The 18,798-nt window shown below is 37.7% G+C and overlaps 1 protein-coding gene across 5 annotated transcripts in view; it reads right to left on the bottom strand.

Moving 5' to 3' along the window:
* Positions 1–2,683: 2,683 nt before the first annotated feature.
* Positions 2,684–18,798, bottom strand: part of SLC13A1 (solute carrier family 13 member 1) — a 29,624-nt gene continuing 13,509 nt past the window's right edge. The window contains exons 11-16 of one of the 5 annotated variants that reach the window (XM_064422253.1): positions 14,283–14,386; positions 13,310–13,419; positions 12,503–12,664; positions 10,135–10,272; positions 9,853–10,034; positions 2,684–3,763 (exon numbers count right to left, since the gene is read on the bottom strand). In XM_064422253.1, the coding sequence (XP_064278323.1) occupies positions 9,891–10,034; positions 10,135–10,272; positions 12,503–12,664; positions 13,310–13,419; positions 14,283–14,386 (658 nt within the window). In that variant the 3' untranslated portion in view covers positions 2,684–3,763; positions 9,853–9,890. Of the gene's footprint in view, positions 3,764–6,686; positions 10,035–10,134; positions 10,273–12,035; positions 12,095–12,502; positions 12,665–13,309; positions 13,420–14,282; positions 14,387–18,798 lie in introns of those variants that run through there. The other 4 variants (XM_064422255.1, XM_064422254.1, XM_064422252.1 and 1 more) reach the window with 4 other exon arrangements.

Raw genomic sequence — 18,798 nt, 5'->3', positions numbered from 1 at the left:
ATAAAAGTAACGTATCTTATGTTTAGTAAGGGTTTTGTTTCACTGCATTCTCCTAATTAATTTAGAGTGATATGACCTACAAGAAAGTTACATAGCGTAGGTATAAAACATATATAGTGTGTTCAAAATCTGTGCTTAAAAAACAAGGGTCATTTGCCAAAAACAGTGGATGCATATATCTAGTAGATATATGTCTTTGAGAAAATTTTGGCTCTGGGTTCCTGTAGCATTACGTTAATCAGTGATTTAACATGCAAGGGAGTGATATAATAAAACCTACAGGTAACAGAAATATTTTGTGGCTTGTAGACTCTTTGGAGACAGATTTAGAATTCAAAACTGTGTAGCTAAATTGAGTAAATATTTTGAAGTACAATCAAAGCCCCAGCCAATCTGGTCTTGACAATTTCCAGGGATGAGACATCCACAGCTGCTCTGGGCGACCAGTTTCAGTGCCCCACCACCCTCTTCATAAAGACTTCCTTCCTTATATCCAATGTAAGTCTCCCCTCCTTCAGTTGAAATCATTGCCCTTTGTCAGCAAGGTTGTTCTAAATCCATTTATCCCCCCGTTTGTATTGATATTGGGATTTTCTCCAATCCAGGTGCAGCACCTTGCTTTTGGTCTTGTTGAACTTGGTGAGGATAAAGATTTCCTGAAGGTTCCTCATGAAAGATTCCAATGAAATTAACTTAATGAAGTTAAGGACTTCTTACCTGGACAAAAATAGGATTGAAAAAGTCCAGGGTCTGCAGTGGTTCATAAGCAGAGAAATATGCTTCTCCAACAGGAATTTAAAAATGGCATAAACTGCATTTTGGGATGTAGAAAAGGAGTGTGGATTGCCAAACTCAGAGCTGATAGGGCTTTATCTAGATTTACAGGAATGCCTGCCTATACACAATTGAACCCTAAAAGCCCCCCAGCTCTGTGGCACCTGGGTTTAGAGGGAATGTGAATATAGTGCAAACTGTCCAGAAAAACACAAACAAATTAACAAAAATTTAAAAATAATTATTATAAAATAGTCAAGTGATTTAGAAATTGAAAACTGTCTGATGATGAAGAACCAACTAGGCAGATATCCCATTGGAAACTTTCCTCTGTCAGATAAATACTTACACTTTGCTTAAAACATACATAACTTTTTGAACATAAGGCTTCTTCCATACCTAATTTTGTCAATATTTCTGGGCATCTGGGAACTTAGGATGCTGAACTTCACAAAGGAAATGCTGCTTCTATATAGAGATAATTACATGAGCAGTAACATTTATCAGACTCATCTACCAGGTAAAGTATATGTTGTTTCTGTGCTGATCTACCCGTGACTGGCCACTGGCATCATGCTCGGGAACTTACAGAAACATCTTGTTTTTTCAGTCTAGAGAGCTGAAGTCTGAGTAAGTGACAGGATGGCAGCTAAAGTGTTAAACACAGACACAAAATAAATCATTACAGGGAGCATTGATCAAATGGTCACCACGTCCTCTGGTTCCAGCTGAGACGTGGATAATTTATGTGAAAAAAATTTAAATTACATGTCATGTATTGGAATCCATGTTGTACAACTTCCTGTTCTACCAGAATCTTCTTTCTTGAAACTGTAGTAGATGAACTTGGCATTCATCTGCATGGAGTCCTCTTTTCTCACTAGCTTTTTTTTGGGTTTTTTCCAGCTGAAGCAGTACCTCCTGAAGTTAATAGCAACATTATCACCTGCAAATACTAATATGTTAACCAAATTAAAAGTGTTTAATTATTTTGCCATGCTTTTTTGCATTTACAAGTATTGTTAATACAGGTTCCTTTCTCGTATTAACAATGCAAGTATGTTGGCTATATAATCAAAATTGCAAAGACTATTGTGGTAATAAGTACCTACAAAAACATTTTGTTATTGCTATGCTTTGAGGTATTAGTACACACAGGAAAATATGGAAAAATGCCCAAACCAGTTTCACATTCCAACTGATATTTAGTTACTTTCACAATTGAGATAGAAGCCAATACAATGCTAGCAATTTATTGCTTGGTCCTGCTGAAAGTCATTATTTTATCCTAGGGGACCACGTATCTTGGGAAACAGTTCTATTTAATTTGCAACCATAATCAAGTGATGTGATTTTATTTATGTATGAATTTTATTTACAAATGGATTTCAGCAGGATTTGGCTCCCAGCCTTGGGTAATCACACTGCAAGGGCTTACAGCTATTCTTAAAAGTAAAATGTGTGGGATTTTCTATAGTTCTGATCCACTGCTACATAGCTCAAACCTTTTATTAGTGTTGTCTGTCACCAGTCTCTGAAAATGTTTTTTGCTTTCATTTGCTTTGTTAGCCTAAAAGAACACTCACAATTTTGCTAGGACACTACACAATACAGTAGCTAGCAGTAATTAGTACTGTTGTTTTCTTTTAGTATTTTTTGCTTTTCTGCTAATTGCTTACTTTTCAGGAAAACAGCTCAACGGCTTCAAATCAGAGATGGCTTCACATTTCCCAGGTGTGGACAAGGAAGAAGACCCAAGATGTGCTGAGGGAATATGCATTCTACAGGTTGTTGCAGAAACTGAACCACGTTGAGGATGCCTCCTGGGACTGTGAGATTCTTGTATGGGTATCTACTGTCAGAAGACAACCTTGACAACAATCCCAGGAGCTGTGCTCCCAGGTGACAGTGCAAGGTAAAATCCATGGGAAAAGGTTGGATTAGGGCCCAACTAACATTTAGCTACCTTTGGTTGTTACACAGCTTGAGGGAGCATTATAGAAAAAAAACCTGTTTGGCTGGACCAAGTTCAGCTGTCTACTAATGTACTTTTCCACCTTTGAAGGGGAAAAAGAGCAGATGGAAGTTTCCATCTTGGATTAGCTAGGAGGAGATTTAGATTTCCTGTGATTTAGTCCAATCACAGCTGTGTAGCAGAAGCAGAAAACTCCTAAACTCCTGGCAGCTTCATCTAATAACCTTTATTGACATCATGTATAATTCAACCTATTTTCTCTTTGTGGTCTGTAAAATCATACTGTAACTGCAATACAGCTTGAGAGTAAGGAGGTAAGTGGCTGCAAGAGGGCACTGGAAGTTCAGCTTTAGTTATAAGGCTTTAGTTATACTTCACTGTTACATAAAGAGGATTCCACACCTAAGAATTTCAAGAGTGGAGTTCAAAAATGTCACCCATGAGATACTGCCAAAGCCATTTATTCAATAGTTCCTACACTGAAATTATGCAGTGTAACTAAGAAAGGGTTAAAGGCTTATTGAAATTGAAGGATTGTTCTTTATGGGAGCAAAACTCCATCTGCTTTCACAGTGAGAACAGGAAAAAATACAGTACTATCTATGCCATCCATTTCCTTCTCCTCTGATGCACTATAATAACATCTAAAGAAAGAACTAGCCACCACATGGTTTTCTATATTATGCAAACGGAACTTTTCAAATCCATGAAGAATGTCAGGAGAAGTTGTCAGTCTTGTACATGGATCATTAGCACTTTTGAAAGGTGAGACTCAGAACTGCAGATTGTAGGTTAGCTTTTCTCTCTCACACACACTGTCTCTCTCTTCCTTCTTCTTCTTCTTCATGGCTCCCATGCTCTCCACATTTATTTTCTTTTCTTCATTTCTTCCTTTTTTTTTCTTTGCAATAAGAGACAGAGCTTTTCAAGATAACTTAAGGTGGAAATTGTTCCGAGAAATCATCTAGGAGAGCAGAAAATGCTTTTCCCATTTGTTATGTATTCAAGCAAGTGCTACAAAATACAAGAGATTTAAACATTGTTTACTTCTGCTGAAACAAGACTAAAAAAAAACTACCAAATGCTTATGGCTTAGTTTTTCTGGACTTAGCCTAGATACTAATGTTTTTTAGCTTAAGTACATATGCTTGTTTTGCTATCTATGCTCATGATAAGCACAGGTGAAGACAGACATCATATAGCACAAATTGAAATGTTCAGGGTGAAGAAAACCTTACCTCAGAGATGCTCTGTGTACCACAAAAGTCTTGTCTTTTCGCCTGTTGCATGATATTGTTTTAGATCCCACGTATAATAAAAAGTCGTTCATTTTTAAAGTAAACATCTGGCCTGGAAAACCAGCTGTCTTTATTTTAGGAGAGGCTTTGAAACTTTTTTTTTTTTTTTGCATGATTACTTACCTAAAGAGTTATATTCAAAGAAAAATCTGTGAATCTGCCTGCTTCTTAGTCCTGGAAATATTAAACTACTCTGTGAGGTTTTTCAAATTTATTCCTAATTTAAACATCTATGAATGTCACTGTGTCTGTATCTCTCTGTGGGGTATGAGACCAGAATCCAGCTACAGCAAAACATTCTTATCCTCAGTTTCCCAGGGTGACAGTCTCTCCCCGTGCATTGGAGGGGGCACCAGTGTGAGACAGCAGAGGCGACTGTGGTCCAGCCACCAGACCCAGAGCTTCTCCTCCCAGCTCATTGCCCAGGTTATTTACTTAAAGCTCTATTTTTGGGGCTCAAGAATTTTTCTCTGCTGGCTCTAAGGTGTGTCAGAAGAAGGCTGATCCTGGTAACACTGGTCTCTCTTGAGGTGTAAAAGATGGGGGTTCAAATTAGTCAGCATTTAAGGAAGGGTCACAAAATGTTTTCATGCTTTCTGTGTTGTTAGAGGATGTTGGAGGATGAAAATGGAAATCTCTACGGGAAGGAAGCAAGATGCACAAAAATGTCCTGCAGCATTCTTGGATTGATGCCTGAGGACAAGAGTTTCAGGACCATGCTTTTAACTAGAATTTTATTTTGGATTGTTTTGGGTGTATCAGCTTGCAGGTTCTTTAGACTTCTTGTGGTACCTTTTATCCTACATCTTGTACAGATATTTTGCAAAATTAGGTCAGCAATCTGAAATTTTCACCCAAGTTTCTACATTTGCCACAAATGAAGATGACAGAATCTGAGGCCCTCCATTGAAAGATGCCCAAATGAAATGTTTGGAAGTGACTTTCCAGTTATCTTTGTTGGTCTGTTCCAACATCATGACCTGAAATGGTTATTCCTGAATCAGAAACCAGGTGCTAAAGAGCTATTTTTCATAGGTATTTGCCTTTCTTCCTGACCTTCTAATTTCTGATTAATCCTGAGACAGTTTGAGACTGTGATATATTTATTCTGTGTTTGTAGAAGAACATGGAAGAGAACAGATTTTTTTACTACAACTGCTTTTCAAAGCTGAAAGATCTTTCTCTTTTTAAAATTATTTTAAAAGTGGACTTTTTCAGTATCCAGCAAATTTAAATTATTCTCAGCAAGTATTTTCCTCTGCCATATATATGAACAGTTGAGCCATAAGAATTAAAAAAGTTTTAAGAAATCTCATGCACTTTTATTGACAAATAGCTTTTCTTTGCAGATCATAACTTCAGCTCTTGTTAGTGATAAACATGTTGGACTGTACAGCATTCAGAAAATATTTATTTTAAAAATAGTAGATTTGTATTGTAAAGGAAAATTGTGCAGAAATTGACCATTGTGCAAGAAAATAACATAAGCTTCCAAACACAAAAGGCAAAAGTATTAGGAAATAACACTGACAAGAATTCAGTTCAAGTGATTGCTAAAACCATAAACCATCAAATGAAGTTTGCAGAGACAAAGAACTAAGCTGATAACTGAAGTTATAACTTCTGAGTAATTGCTGCAAAGTGATCTGATGTATGTGCAGGCCTGACCACTGGGGGATGTCCTCAGGTGCTCTGGGGCAGGAGGGTGTCACCATCAGAGAAAATGGCATCCTGCTGTAGGCTGCCAAGGGCAGGGCAGGAGAGAGGGCAGGACTAGACTTCTGGATATCTAAGGGGTCACTAAAAGCCTTCCAGTCCTGCCAGCAGCTACACATAACATGCAAGAGTATTTTTGTTGTTGTTACTCACATGCAAGGTGGTTTATTATCCACACCTAATCAAAGAGCTGTATGATCCAAGATTTTTTTTTTGCTACACTCTCCCTGAGCTGCTGTGCTGCACTACTCTTCAGTGAGCCCTTGAGCTATAGGCTGGTTGATTTTAAACAAGCTAGACCCTGGCAGTAAACAAACACAGTAATTTAATTTTAAATGTACATAAAGGGATTTATGTTGCAAGACTGATCTGATTGCCTGATTGCAAAATAGAAAAGTCAAGAAGGTATTTCCAGGGTACACATGGTTTGTGGTTTCTGGTAATGTAAATTAACATCTTCCAAAATAAAGTGAAAATACACTAAATATAGCATAGCCATAGAAAAGGAGAACAAAGACCAGGCACATATCCCCAGTGAAGTACATGGCAAAAGCTCCTTCTAATTCATCAGGAATGGGATCACAAAAAAATAGTAAGTCACAAATATTACTTATGTACTATTAAAGTACATAAGCTAATTAGACTCATCTGATTCAAAGAAAAAACCTCCACCTTTTATATGAAAATTAGGAACAAAGCAATTTACAAATAGTTAATGTCATCATATATTAATCAACTCTTAAAATAATTATAGGTGCATTCCCACCATTTGTCCTAATACAAATTCTGGTCAAAGCAAGGAATATAATAGCAACATATGAAGAGTGTGTTTCTGCTGGAAATCAGCACAGTGATCTGTGCCTGCAGTCCAAGCTACATCCACTCCTTGGGTACCCAGTTCGCTACACTCTGAAATTCTTTTTCCTCCATTTCAATGATGTCAGGTAGGGAATATAATATCAGTATTAATCCCTGCACTGCAGGGTTGTTAATTTTTTACTTAAAACATTCCTAAAAGCTTTAAAAATAAGTTAGTAATAACAACAAATAATCTCAAATGTTGAGTCTCACCCATTCCCTAAACTTCTGGCAAAAAAAGTTAATAATCCTGCTGAGAGCCTACTTTCCCAGTACTACCAACCTAATTGTTCATAACTGCCTTACTTACAAGATACAGTCTCCAAAAACATCATGCTTATTCATTTACTTTTGTCACTAATTTAGTACATTATGACACAATTAAGATGTTGGTTGCTGAAAGTCGGTTTATATATAATTCTGTGTTCATTTCAACAAATTACAAAAACATGAGGTTCAAGTCATGACCAACTTTACAAATCTCTCCCTTGTCTCTTTGTGTATTATCCACTGCATACACCAATTTTAGCGAAAATAGTTTTTAAAAATGCATCCTTCATGGAACAATTTTATTATTTTTGCTTGTTTACTAAGATACTGAACCATAATGTCTTCCCTGAAAAAATAATTTTGGGAAATTCTGTGGTCTGAATTACATGAGGGTTCAGACATGACATGTTTTTGTTGTCATACTGATTTTCTGAATAAGACAGAAAGTAAAGAAAATGAATGTCTGAAAATCAACTGGCACAAACAGCTTTAACTTTACTGAAAGCTGTATCACTTGTTATGGTCGACAGCTCCTCAAGAGTTCTCTTAACTGGTGCAAAATGGTTATTTTCTTCCATGAAGATATGCAGCCTGAGATAATACTGGTGTCAAAGCCTGAAAAGTGCATTCATGGACCTGTAGACCTCATTGTCGTTTTCAGGGCCAAGGTTATAACCAATTATAGCCAATTCTGTTTTGGGAAAATTCATAAAACTCGATGTCAGCTCAGGAGCAGTTATCAGATTTCCTTTGGCTAAACAACAGTTGTGACATGATTGTAAGGCTTTGCAGATCAGACCTGTGGAGATTAAAAATACCACATCCAGTGGGAATGGTGAACATAAGGCCATAAAGAGGACTGTCTTCTCTTTTTCATTGTTCATGAAAAAGTAAAAAAAAAAAACTGGTTTTACAAACAGAAAAGAATCTATCCCAAATAAAAGGGAGAATAATGAGTGTGTTAACCTGAAATTGATATGTTTGCTCATTTGTTTAAAGATAAAATATTTCACCACAAGGCCAGTAAAGCACTGGAGAACATTAGTCAGGGAAATTGTGCATGTTGGGTTTCATGTTGAAGAGTTTCAAGATGACTAAACAAATTCCTGAGCAGCCTGGTATGAACAGAGTAACAATCTTGCTTTGAGCAAGACTGGATACTTCTGAGATCTCTTCTACTTGAAATATTGTGATTTACTGTTTCCACTGCTCTTGAATAATAGGGAAATTACTGACAACATTGGAAAGTGATACCTTTAAGTAAGAGCACTCTTTGCTGGTCTTCCTCTCTAGGCCTTTAGGACCAAAGGCCTGAACAAGCCACAAGCCCCTGCACTGCACATGCTTATGGGAAAATACCATATGATATAATCCAGGATTTGAATCTTGGATTAGTTACTTGTATCAGCATTTCCCTTAGGTACCTGACTACATTTAGCCAAGTGTTGTATATCTGTAATGATGATCATTGCTACAGGGGATCAATAAGCATTATTTGTATAGTGGCAGCTCCTAATTGCCCCAGTGATGGTCATAGCCCTATTTTGCCACGGCATAAAAAAAATTGTGATAGCAGCCTCAATCAGGCTTAAAAGCATGGTGTCATGCACCAATACTTACTTCAATACCTACACAGAATCATTCGTTAAGAAAAAGTGCTTCTTTAATAATTTGTTGCAGCTGAACCTGCAACTAATAGTTCCAGGTAACAAGCTACATATACAATGTTATACACTGCATCCTGGCATTACAGAAGTCATGACTGACATATGCAGTACCAAAAATAAATGTAGACCATTAATCAAAAACCAACAGCATTTTTTGGTTGTTGTTGTTCTTAGAAAAAATGGACACTATCTTTAAAACACAGATTGATGTTTACAACTATCATATGGATATCCCAAGGCATTACCCAATCTAAATACATGCAGCCTTCGTTCAGACTACATTCAGACTACATGCTCTTTATAAATTCTCACAGATCCTCACAACAAGTAAAGCTATTGTCTGTACGGTGAAAAATGTGTAACAACCAAATAGAATATAGTTACTTGTAGATATCTTTGAACTCCAACTTACATTCTGACCACATTACACTATTTTGTTTAGAACATTACAATATTAACACAGTCTAGTAACCTTAAAGTGCCACCTGTCCTGCAGATATCATGGGCCTCCTGGTGAAGATTCACGTGCTGGACAGATTGACTGTTAAATCTTCAGCACTGTCTTATGGTTTCATTCCTCAAGCAGATATATCTACTTTTGGCAGAGAGGTACGATGATAATTTAGTCTCCATTTGTACAGATCAGCTGATTTCAATCAACATATGTCTATCCAGAGAAATGTATACTTTTTTCTTTTACGAGAGCAACAACATATTTTAGTGAGGTCCTGGGAGGACATAGCATAAACATATGCTTAAGTATGCATTCTCCTTCCAGGTTACAAGGTGCTTAATAGATAAAGTGCTGTGTAAGTGGTCATGCTGCTCTTCTCCATTATTTGTGCATTTTTAACTGGTCTGTAAACTGTGCGATCAAGACAGTCCCCTCCCTGATCTTTTTTTTGTGATCAACACTGTTTCAAACAGAGCTTGAGTCTAGAAAACAGAAAACCAACATGTCTCTGACAACCCCCAAATAAGTAATAACAAGGATTTGTATTTGAGATAATAAAATCTAAATTTAATTATTCTGCTACCCTGAGAATGGGGGCAAATTGCCCATGATAATGGCTATGCACATTTATTTTTTTCCTTCATAACATGAAGATATAAAAATTCAGACTAGCTGAACTAGATTAGAAAACTGATCTAACTATGCTCTTTAGAAAGTCTAGCACTCTTCCTGATTAGACTCTCAGACTGGATCATCAGTCTCTAGGACTGTGAAATACAGCATTTATAGTAATGTAGATCCTTATCATTGTGGTGATAGAAAGCATTTTAAGTGACTCACCACATGTGAAAAATGAAAAGGAAACTTTTTCTTTTTTTTTACAGCCCAGTGCCATTTATAGATGGAATGTTAGGTACCCAACTTGGGTAAGTATAGAGATCAAATATAGGCACTATCCATGTCATAATCCCAAGCATAACTACAGCAACTCCGATGATGTTAATGCCCAAGCCAGCTTTCACCTAAAGAAGAGGAAAAAGAAAGCAGAAACATGCATGAAGACAATGAAGACAAATTTTTAAATGCCAAAAATCCCCTTTAGCACTTTTGCTTAAAACTCACCATGTCCATAACATTTAAATGACCGTATGAAAACACAATGGCATTGGCTGGGTTTGCTACAGGAAGCAGGAATGCAAAGGAAGTACACAAAGTAGCAGGTATCAAAATGAAAAGTGGGTTCACATGAATGGCTTCAGCCTACCAAAAAATGAAAGAGAGTACAGCTGTCAAGGGATGCATTTGCCAAATTAAATACAGAAATACACACTTCCTATATTAACACAAGTGAAATATGAATGGAACTGCCAGTTGAAACAATGAGAAAACACCTTTTCTGTTAAATAATTTTTAAGAACATTACACAAGCACAAAAAGCACAAACACTGCAAGAAAGATGATAAATCTGAATTTGTATACAGTATATTACTGATGATCTGGAAGGAGGGGTTGCGTGTACTCTCAGTGAAGTTGCGAACGACACTCTCTTGGGGGGTGTTGATCTGCTGGAGAGTAGGAAGGCTCTGCAGAGGGATCTGGGCAGGCTGGATGGAAAAGGTTTAACAAGAACTAAATGCTAGGTCCTGCCCTAGGGTTGCAACAATTGCAGGCAGTGCCACAGGCTGGGGGCAGACAGGCTACAAAGATGCCTGGTAGAAAAGGACCTGGCTGTGTTGGTTGACGGGACCTGAACATGATCCAGTGTGTGCCCATGAGGCCAAGAAGGCCATTGGCATCCTGGCCTGTATCCACAATGGTGTGGCCAGCAGGACCAGGCAGTGTTTGTTCCCCTGTACTCAGCACTGTTGTGGCCACACTTTGAATGCTTTGTCCAGCTCTGGACCCCTCACTACAAGAAAGACATTGAGGGGCTGGAGCATATCCAGAGGAAGGCAACAGAACTGGGGAAGGGTTGGGAGCACAAGTCCTTAGAAAGAGCAGCTGAAAGGGCTGGGGGTGCTCAGCCTGGGGAAAGGCATCTCAGGAAAGACCTTGTCACTCTCTACGACTCCCTGAAAGGAGGTTGGTGGGTGTCAGTCTGTTCTCCCAGACAACTAGCGATAGGACAAGAGGAAATGGCCTCAGACTGCACCAAGAGAAGTTCAGCTTGGACATCAGGAAGAATTTCTTTAGTGAAAAGGTTGTTAAACATTGGAATTAATTCCCCATGGAGGTGGTGGAGTCATCATCTGTGAAAGTGTCAAAAAAACAATTGGACAGAGTACACTTAGTGTCATGGTCATTTGGCAAAGTGACTATCAGTCAAGGATTGGACATGATGATCTCAAAAATCTTTTCCAACCTAATTGATTCTGTAATTCTGTGAAAAGAGGAGTAACATTTCGTTGAAAGAAAAAGGCATTAGCATGTGTCAAGGCTGGGCAGGAGGAAAAGCTGCAGATGAGAAGACAATCAAGAAGTTTTGAAGAAGAAATAATCAGATGTTTTGATAGAGACGATGAGAAGAAAGAACAGAATTGATCTAAGGACAGAAGAAATGTGAATTACATACAAAACACACCTATTAGCCCTCTCTTCTCTTAGAGACAACCTGGAGTGTTAACCATTTTTGTTGAAGATGCAGTCTGGAAGAAACCCTAAGAGAACTGTCCTTTTAAGAGCTTCAAATATTCACAAATAGTAATGATAGCAACAATTTTCACATGTTAAACTGCACTGGAGTTTTCTGAGGTAATTTTCTTCACAGTGGCTTGTATGTTTTGGATTTGTGCTGAACACACTGTTGACAATATAGGGTTGTTTTCTTCTGGCTGAGCAGTACTTACACAGAGCAAAAGCCTTTCCTATTTTTCTCACTACCACAGTGATGAGAGGCTGGGGTGGAATTGGCAGGAGACATAGTCAGGACAGCTGACCCCAAGTGACCAAGGGATATTCCATACCATATGGCATCATGCTCTGTATATAAAGCAGGGGGAGTTGGATGTGGTGGCATTTCTTACCTCAGGTAACTGTCATGTATGATGGGGCCCTGCTCTCCTGGAGATGGCTGAACAGCAGCCTGCCCAGGGGAAGCAGTGAATTAGTTACTTGTTTTGCTTTGCTTACACATGGGGCTTATGCTTTCCCTGTTAAATTGTCTGCATCTGAACCCATGAGTTTTCTAGCTTTTCCCCCTCTAATTCTTTCTAGGACCCCTCTGGTGTGGGAGTGAGTGAGCAGCTGCCTGTGGCTTGATTGCCATCTGGGTTTAAATCATAAAATGAACTTTTATCTAATTTTACTAATTTTTCAGCATCTCTTGTTAGAACCACCTAAAGCAACCAAATATCCAATGCACAATACTGGACAGCAAAAAACCTGCATGAAGTATTTTATTGAGACTTTTTAAAACTGCTTTTTTGAGCAGCTGTATTATTACATAGGTGATAGAGTAGATTCTGATTAAAAATAAGCTTGTTATACTCACCAAAGGAGATAGTATAGGCAAAAAGATTGTAATGGTAGCTGGATTGCTGGCTACTTCTGTTACTGAAGTGACAATAAGGCAGGATATCAGGATAATCAGCCACAAGGGTAATGATCCTAGAGGGGTCAATTTACTTGCTACCCACTCAGAAAGTTTTGAAACCTGCATAAGGAACATGAGAGCATGATTTTGTTTAGCAAGTCACTGAAAGGAAAAATTTTTAAATCGTATATAAACAGAACTTATCTGCTAATAGTGAAGTATTCAGGTAAAAGTGAAAAATCTGAAATGTTTTCCTTTCTACCACATGTTTTAAAGACCATTTTTCTAATTCAGTGGTGCCCTATAGGACCCCATGCAAACTATATTCCATTTATTTATATTTGCATCTCTGAGATGGTTAGAGGAGTCTTAATCAGAAAATGGTAATATGAGTATATTAGGCTTCATAATCGGAGTCTATGTCAAAGCTGCTTGATTTACTGGAGTGCCATCAGGCTCCACATGGGAATTATATCATTGACATTAAGGCTTTGGACACAGTGTGTCATCACAACCCCTGCCCCCATCAGATCTAAATTAAACAAGAAACAGTAGTCATCTCTGTGCATGGTCTTGGAAGCATGCATTTTCTTTTTCTCTAAACCTGCTTTCTGAACATCTTGAATATTCTTCACATTTATGCTGTTCAATATCGCTAGAGAATAACTTGCTAAAAGAAGAGAATAACTGTGAATTCACTGCATGTCTGAATTGCTTTTGATTGGGTCACGTTATTTGTTCAGTATCTTCTATAAATTGCATTACCTCGCAGCCGTCTGCCAGTGCAAACCCGCCACCAACAAGAATAGCTATTTCCCAGGGCATGCATGACTGAAATTCCTTCCAAGTAATCAGTGGAATGTAGCCAGAAACAGCTAGAGAAAAAAAAAATTATAAAAATATAGTCCCCCAACCAACATTTAAAATTATATTGACAAGCTCTTGAAGTAATTGCACTGAGGAAGTACTTGGGAAATATTCAAAGACAAAAACCTCATCATGTAACATGAACAAGGTCTCTGACAGAAACAACCTGCACTTCCTGGGACAGATCTTTAACTGGGGAAAACTGTCACAGCTTGGAGCTGTGATGGTTTCCACCAGTGGAGCACTGGACCCTTTCCCCTCCTTCCCTTTGTGGAAGACAGCTGTAGGATACCAATGAATTTTATATACTCAATAAAACTGCACTATTCAGGCAGATGCTGAGCAAATGCTGTTTCACTCAGACTCATTGGTTCTGACCTTCCATTCTCTGTGAACCCATAGATCCCATTGTTTTCAGCAGCACAACTGAATTCATAAAGAGGATAAGCCAGAGGTGTACTTTAAACAAAAAATCCATTTTGAAGAAGAAAAATTACATGATAATAAATTAATGAACAATTTTGGGTTTTATAGGGTACCCTAATCAAGCAGTAACATTTTCAAAACATAAGCCTAGCCCTGCTCCATGCAGGCCATTTCAAAGCCCATTGCAGTCAATGGGCAGGTTATTTCCAGTACTGTCTATGGGCTGCAGGCAGCAGCTTCCTGCACAGCTCCTGCTGCTCACATTGTGTAATTGTTGTCACTGACTTCCAGGCCAGGGATGCTTTACACCCAGTGCTTTATACCCTCTATTAAAACTTCAACATTAGTATTTAACAACATTCCTCTAACCATTGCAATAAGTTACATTTAGAGTAGCATCTTAGGTACCTTATTGTAGTAAAATCGACATCAAAATATACTCAACTGTTTTCTCCATTCGATGTCCTAGGCAATGTTTTTGCTGGAATAATAAAGAACAGGAGGCCTATCACTAAGGCAGCTGTTGAATCCGTAATATAGCTTTTATATCTAAGGAGAAGTCAACAAGAAAAAAACATATAAATATATATAGTCAGGAGAAGGAGGGGAGGAGAGAGGAAGAGGACAGAGTAGCAGGAAAGTCCACAGTCTGCTGTGGATTGACCATAACTCTCTCTTCCTCATCCCTTGCACCATTAGGTGTGGTGAAAAGAGGTAGAAGAAGAAGAAGGAATGGAGTCAGGTTGAGTCTGGAAAAAAGAGGATGAGGGGAAAGTGCGTTAGTTTTCATCTTTGTTTCTCACCATCCAACTCTATTTTTAAATTGCATTTACATTAATTTTTCCCATATCGAGTCTGCCTAAAATGGTAACTGATAAGCAATCAGTTATCTCTGTCTTTATCTTGACCCAAAAGCTTTTTTGACCTTATTTTCTCCCCTGTCCTGTTGAGGAGAGGCAGTGAAAAAGTGGCTGGGTGGGCACCTGGCAGACAATTAAGGTCAGCTCCTCAGATCTGTAGAAATTTTTGGTACAGGCCCTATAAATTCATAAATAAACATCTTGAGTAAGCATGTGTTATTTTGCCACACAGAAATAAGCTAATGGGGGATATTCAGGAGTAGCTGATGCTTAAATAACTAGTTTTCACAGTTTAATGATAAATTTAATAATTTTAATATGCTCTGCAATAAAGTCAGTTTAAGAGGCCTGAAAGTGCACAATGCATGCCCACAAATGGCATTTTCTAGCTGAAGAAAGGCAGCAGAACCTTATTATCATCCTCCTATGGCTGTTATTAGGGTGACAGTCACAAGAGTTATGCTTGTTTTGGTCATTTCCAGTACCTAAGAACTGTTTGCACTACTGCTTCTTAAGCTGCTTCAATATCCTTCTAACTTGTAAAGAGTAGCCCCAAGATCAGGCAAGGTACCAAGCTGAGCTATAAGGCCATTTTAACACATCCAAGTCTGTTACTGAATGTTAGCTGATGACATATCCCAGTCTGTCTTATTTCAGTTAAGATAGTCATTAAAATGAAAAGAAATTTTACTGAAGAAAGCTAAGCAAACATTTTCTTAACCTTGTTTTTTTTTTCTATTTTCTGCAAGTTCTTCTGTAAGATTTTCTGAACCAACACACCAATATATTTGTTCTCTAAGACTCAGACCATATGCTTTCTAAATATTCAGCTACAGTAGGACCAATAATAACTTCCCATCAGATCTTCCCAGCAGCTTAATGTTTTGTACTGAACCAGAGCTTTTCAAGGAAAGCAAAAAACAATTTTCTCAGTTATATGCTGCAAATATCTAATCCTTTGCTTTGTTAGGTGAAATTCAAACAAAACCTTAATATGCATACCTGACTTACACCAAAACCAGCATAATTTTAGCTAGCACTGTCACAAAATGAAGATGCCCTAGAAGTTGAAGTGATTCTGTAATATTTTCTGTCACCTGCTTCCTAGTCTCTGCCTGCATAGAAAATACATTTTGAAAAAAATAGTTACTATATTTTTCTGGTATCTTAAGGTAGGACGTTCTGCCTGTATATCATCTTTAGTCTAGGACCAGATGCACCAGATCTAGAGATGCAAAATCTCTTCCTCTCGGTTCCTATTCTACATTCTTTTAAGGCTTGCTAGAAGTTTTGAAGGAAAGTGAGATCTAGATACAGAAACAATGCATGCTGATGCAAAACACCATTCTCAAAAAACCTGATTGGGACACACACAACATCCTACCACTAGTTGTCAATAGTCAAACTATTATGAGGACACACATAAGATGCCATTCCAAAGAGAAGTTTTTCAATCATTATCAAATTTTGAGATAAACATTTTTTAAAGCCTATTTATCCAAGTTACAATACGACTGTATTGTAACATCTACCTGCTTAGAAGACTGCAAATCTGATTGAGCTATAAGAAAGCAGAAAACATGTTGATTCAAGAGATCTCACAATGTCTCCAACTGAGATCACTGTAGAGAACATGGCTGTGGACAAAAATACACAGTGGTCTTGTATTAGAAGTAAAGAAAGTAATAAATCATGAAAAAAAATACATTACATCCAGGAAACAATCTGTGTAAGAGTGAGGGAAGCCTACTTTGCCTACATCAGCTGTAATCAGCTGCAGCTCAGTGTTGAACTTTCTGTTTCTTATGAGGCTCAGAAACCCAAAGGCCAAAGGCCAACCTGGAACTCCTCTAATTGAAGCTAATATCTGACAGCCTGGAATCAGACCAGGACATGGAAGGAAACTGCTGTAGAAGAAATGATGTGTGATCATGTGCTGTCAACAGATGGGGAGGAAACAGGCATTTTTACCCTGTGCTTCTTTCTGTAGTGTTATACAATATTTATTAAAACATCCTGCTGTCTGCTCACAGAAGGAGGTAATGGGTGCAGGGCAGGATAGCAAAGGAAGGATTAGTCTTATTAGTCTTTAATAGATATAAGATTTTTTCTTAAGAAAAATTAACTAGAGGTAATCTATTTTTGAAAGGCATCTGATAAAGCTGGAAATAATGGGCTCTACTCGATACTGCTACAGCAGAAATGTGGATTAAAAACTTGCTGACAATACAAAAAGTAGCTCTTAAGAAGTATGAAGGTAGCATAAATAAATAGTAGTATTTCTGCTGGGGTTTCAAAAAGATCAGTGTTTGCATGTTAAGGTGACTGCACACAAGGGTCTGAGAACATGAACGTGGGTGGCGACAGTGATGGGAAATTTTGTTTGAAACAAACATTTAAGCATTTAATTTAGTTCTTCAATGAAGCTTCTAAGGTGATATAATCACAAGATACATATAGTTTTAAAGCACAGAAGAGCTTTTTAATCCAACAGAGAAAGACAAAAATAGATATCCGGAAGCATATTCTGACAGAAAGCAATATGTTAGTTTGTTTTTTTCAGTTTGATTACAAGCATGACTATCAAGAAAATTAACAAATTTCAAAATATGAGGAACCTGGGCTTTGCCACCCTAACATCAAGCCTGGTTTCTTTCTGGAAATTCAGTTTCTCATAAAGTAAATTCCTACTAGGTTTAACACACAGAACACTGACTCTTTTGATCTTCAGCATGCTAGAATAAAGGATCAGACAGCCCTTTCTGGTTTAAGGCCCTGAGGGTGGTGCAATTCCCACCTAATACCACACACTCACTATTCTCTGAGCAACATTGTGGCTTTTCATAAGGTAAAAGCTCTTTTCAGGTGGCAGAACTTCCCTTAGGCTTTCTAAGACTGTGGGATAAAACCCTGTGGAAAGCAAGTGCTATCAGATTTCTGTAAGGGTGGAGAATATTTCCTTATAGGTGTTTCCTGTACCATAATCTTAAAGAAGTTGTACACATCCCTATCTCTGTACTTTGGTCCAAAATGCTGAGCAATTTTATATTCAGAGGCCTTAGGGAACAAGTGTGTAAGAGATGTAATCTGCAGTTCAGTGCACTGCTACAAGCCTCTTGGACATCACAGTGTCAGAAATACAGTCCCTAAGATCTGAGGGGTTTTTCCCTCAGATTTTTTTGTTGCTGCTCTTGTTTGGTTTGGGTTTTATTTCTAAGAATATGCCTTGCTCACAGCTGTACCTGTGTTGACCCTATGCCCCACTCCTTTATTTTCCATGAGAAGTTTTTGTTGCTCAGAAAGTATTAACCTAATTTACTGGTTTTATGCCTATTAATATAATTGATTGACAAATTAAATCTATCTAGAAATAGTCAGGGTATGAATAGTAAGAAATGCTTCATTTCTTCTTAAAGTGTGTAAGGAAAGTTTTGTTTCTCTTCAGGTAACCTCCTCCAAATTACAACATAATTCAGCTAATGTGATATGATACATGCTTGCAGTTCCTTCCAAGGGCAACTTTAGAGGGTATCCATAAAGCAACATCCCTGTGCAGAACCTGTAACACTGCTCATTTTTCACAAGATATTCTGTTTTTCTCTGCCAATGAACAAAATCATCCTCAGACAATGATAATCAGCTTCAAATAGGAATATTTAGCTCTCTGGAAGAAAATAAAAATTAATTTGAACCCTAAGTCCCATATTTGAAAGGTTTTTTACAGTGCCTGTATTTCAGTTTAATATGTAGCCCTTTAAACAATGCTGGGTGAACACTGGGTGTTAATAGGAACAGGAAGAGAAGCCAACCCAGCCTGATTGCTTAGCTAGCTAATTGTTATTTAGGTCACCATTCCAAAACCCTTTCAAGAGTATAGTGTTTCATATGAGACACTGATCATCAGCTCTGCTGCTGTTATAAGGGAAAAACAAGAGTTCTTTTTCAATTTTTTTCCTAATGAATAAAAGTAAATAATTTTAAAACAATCTTAGTTTTTAATACACTTTTTAAATGGTATTTTTTATGCAAAATAATTTTGTGTTACGCTTTAAATCTTCAAAGTGCTACAATTATTCCTTGTGAAACTCCCTCCCAGACTTT

This window comes from Passer domesticus, chromosome 5 (genome assembly GCF_036417665.1).
Source record: "Passer domesticus isolate bPasDom1 chromosome 5, bPasDom1.hap1, whole genome shotgun sequence".
Taxonomy (NCBI): domain Eukaryota; kingdom Metazoa; phylum Chordata; class Aves; order Passeriformes; family Passeridae; genus Passer; species Passer domesticus.
Note: the sequence above shows the minus strand (reverse complement) of the source record. Positions and strands in the feature narration are given on the sequence as shown.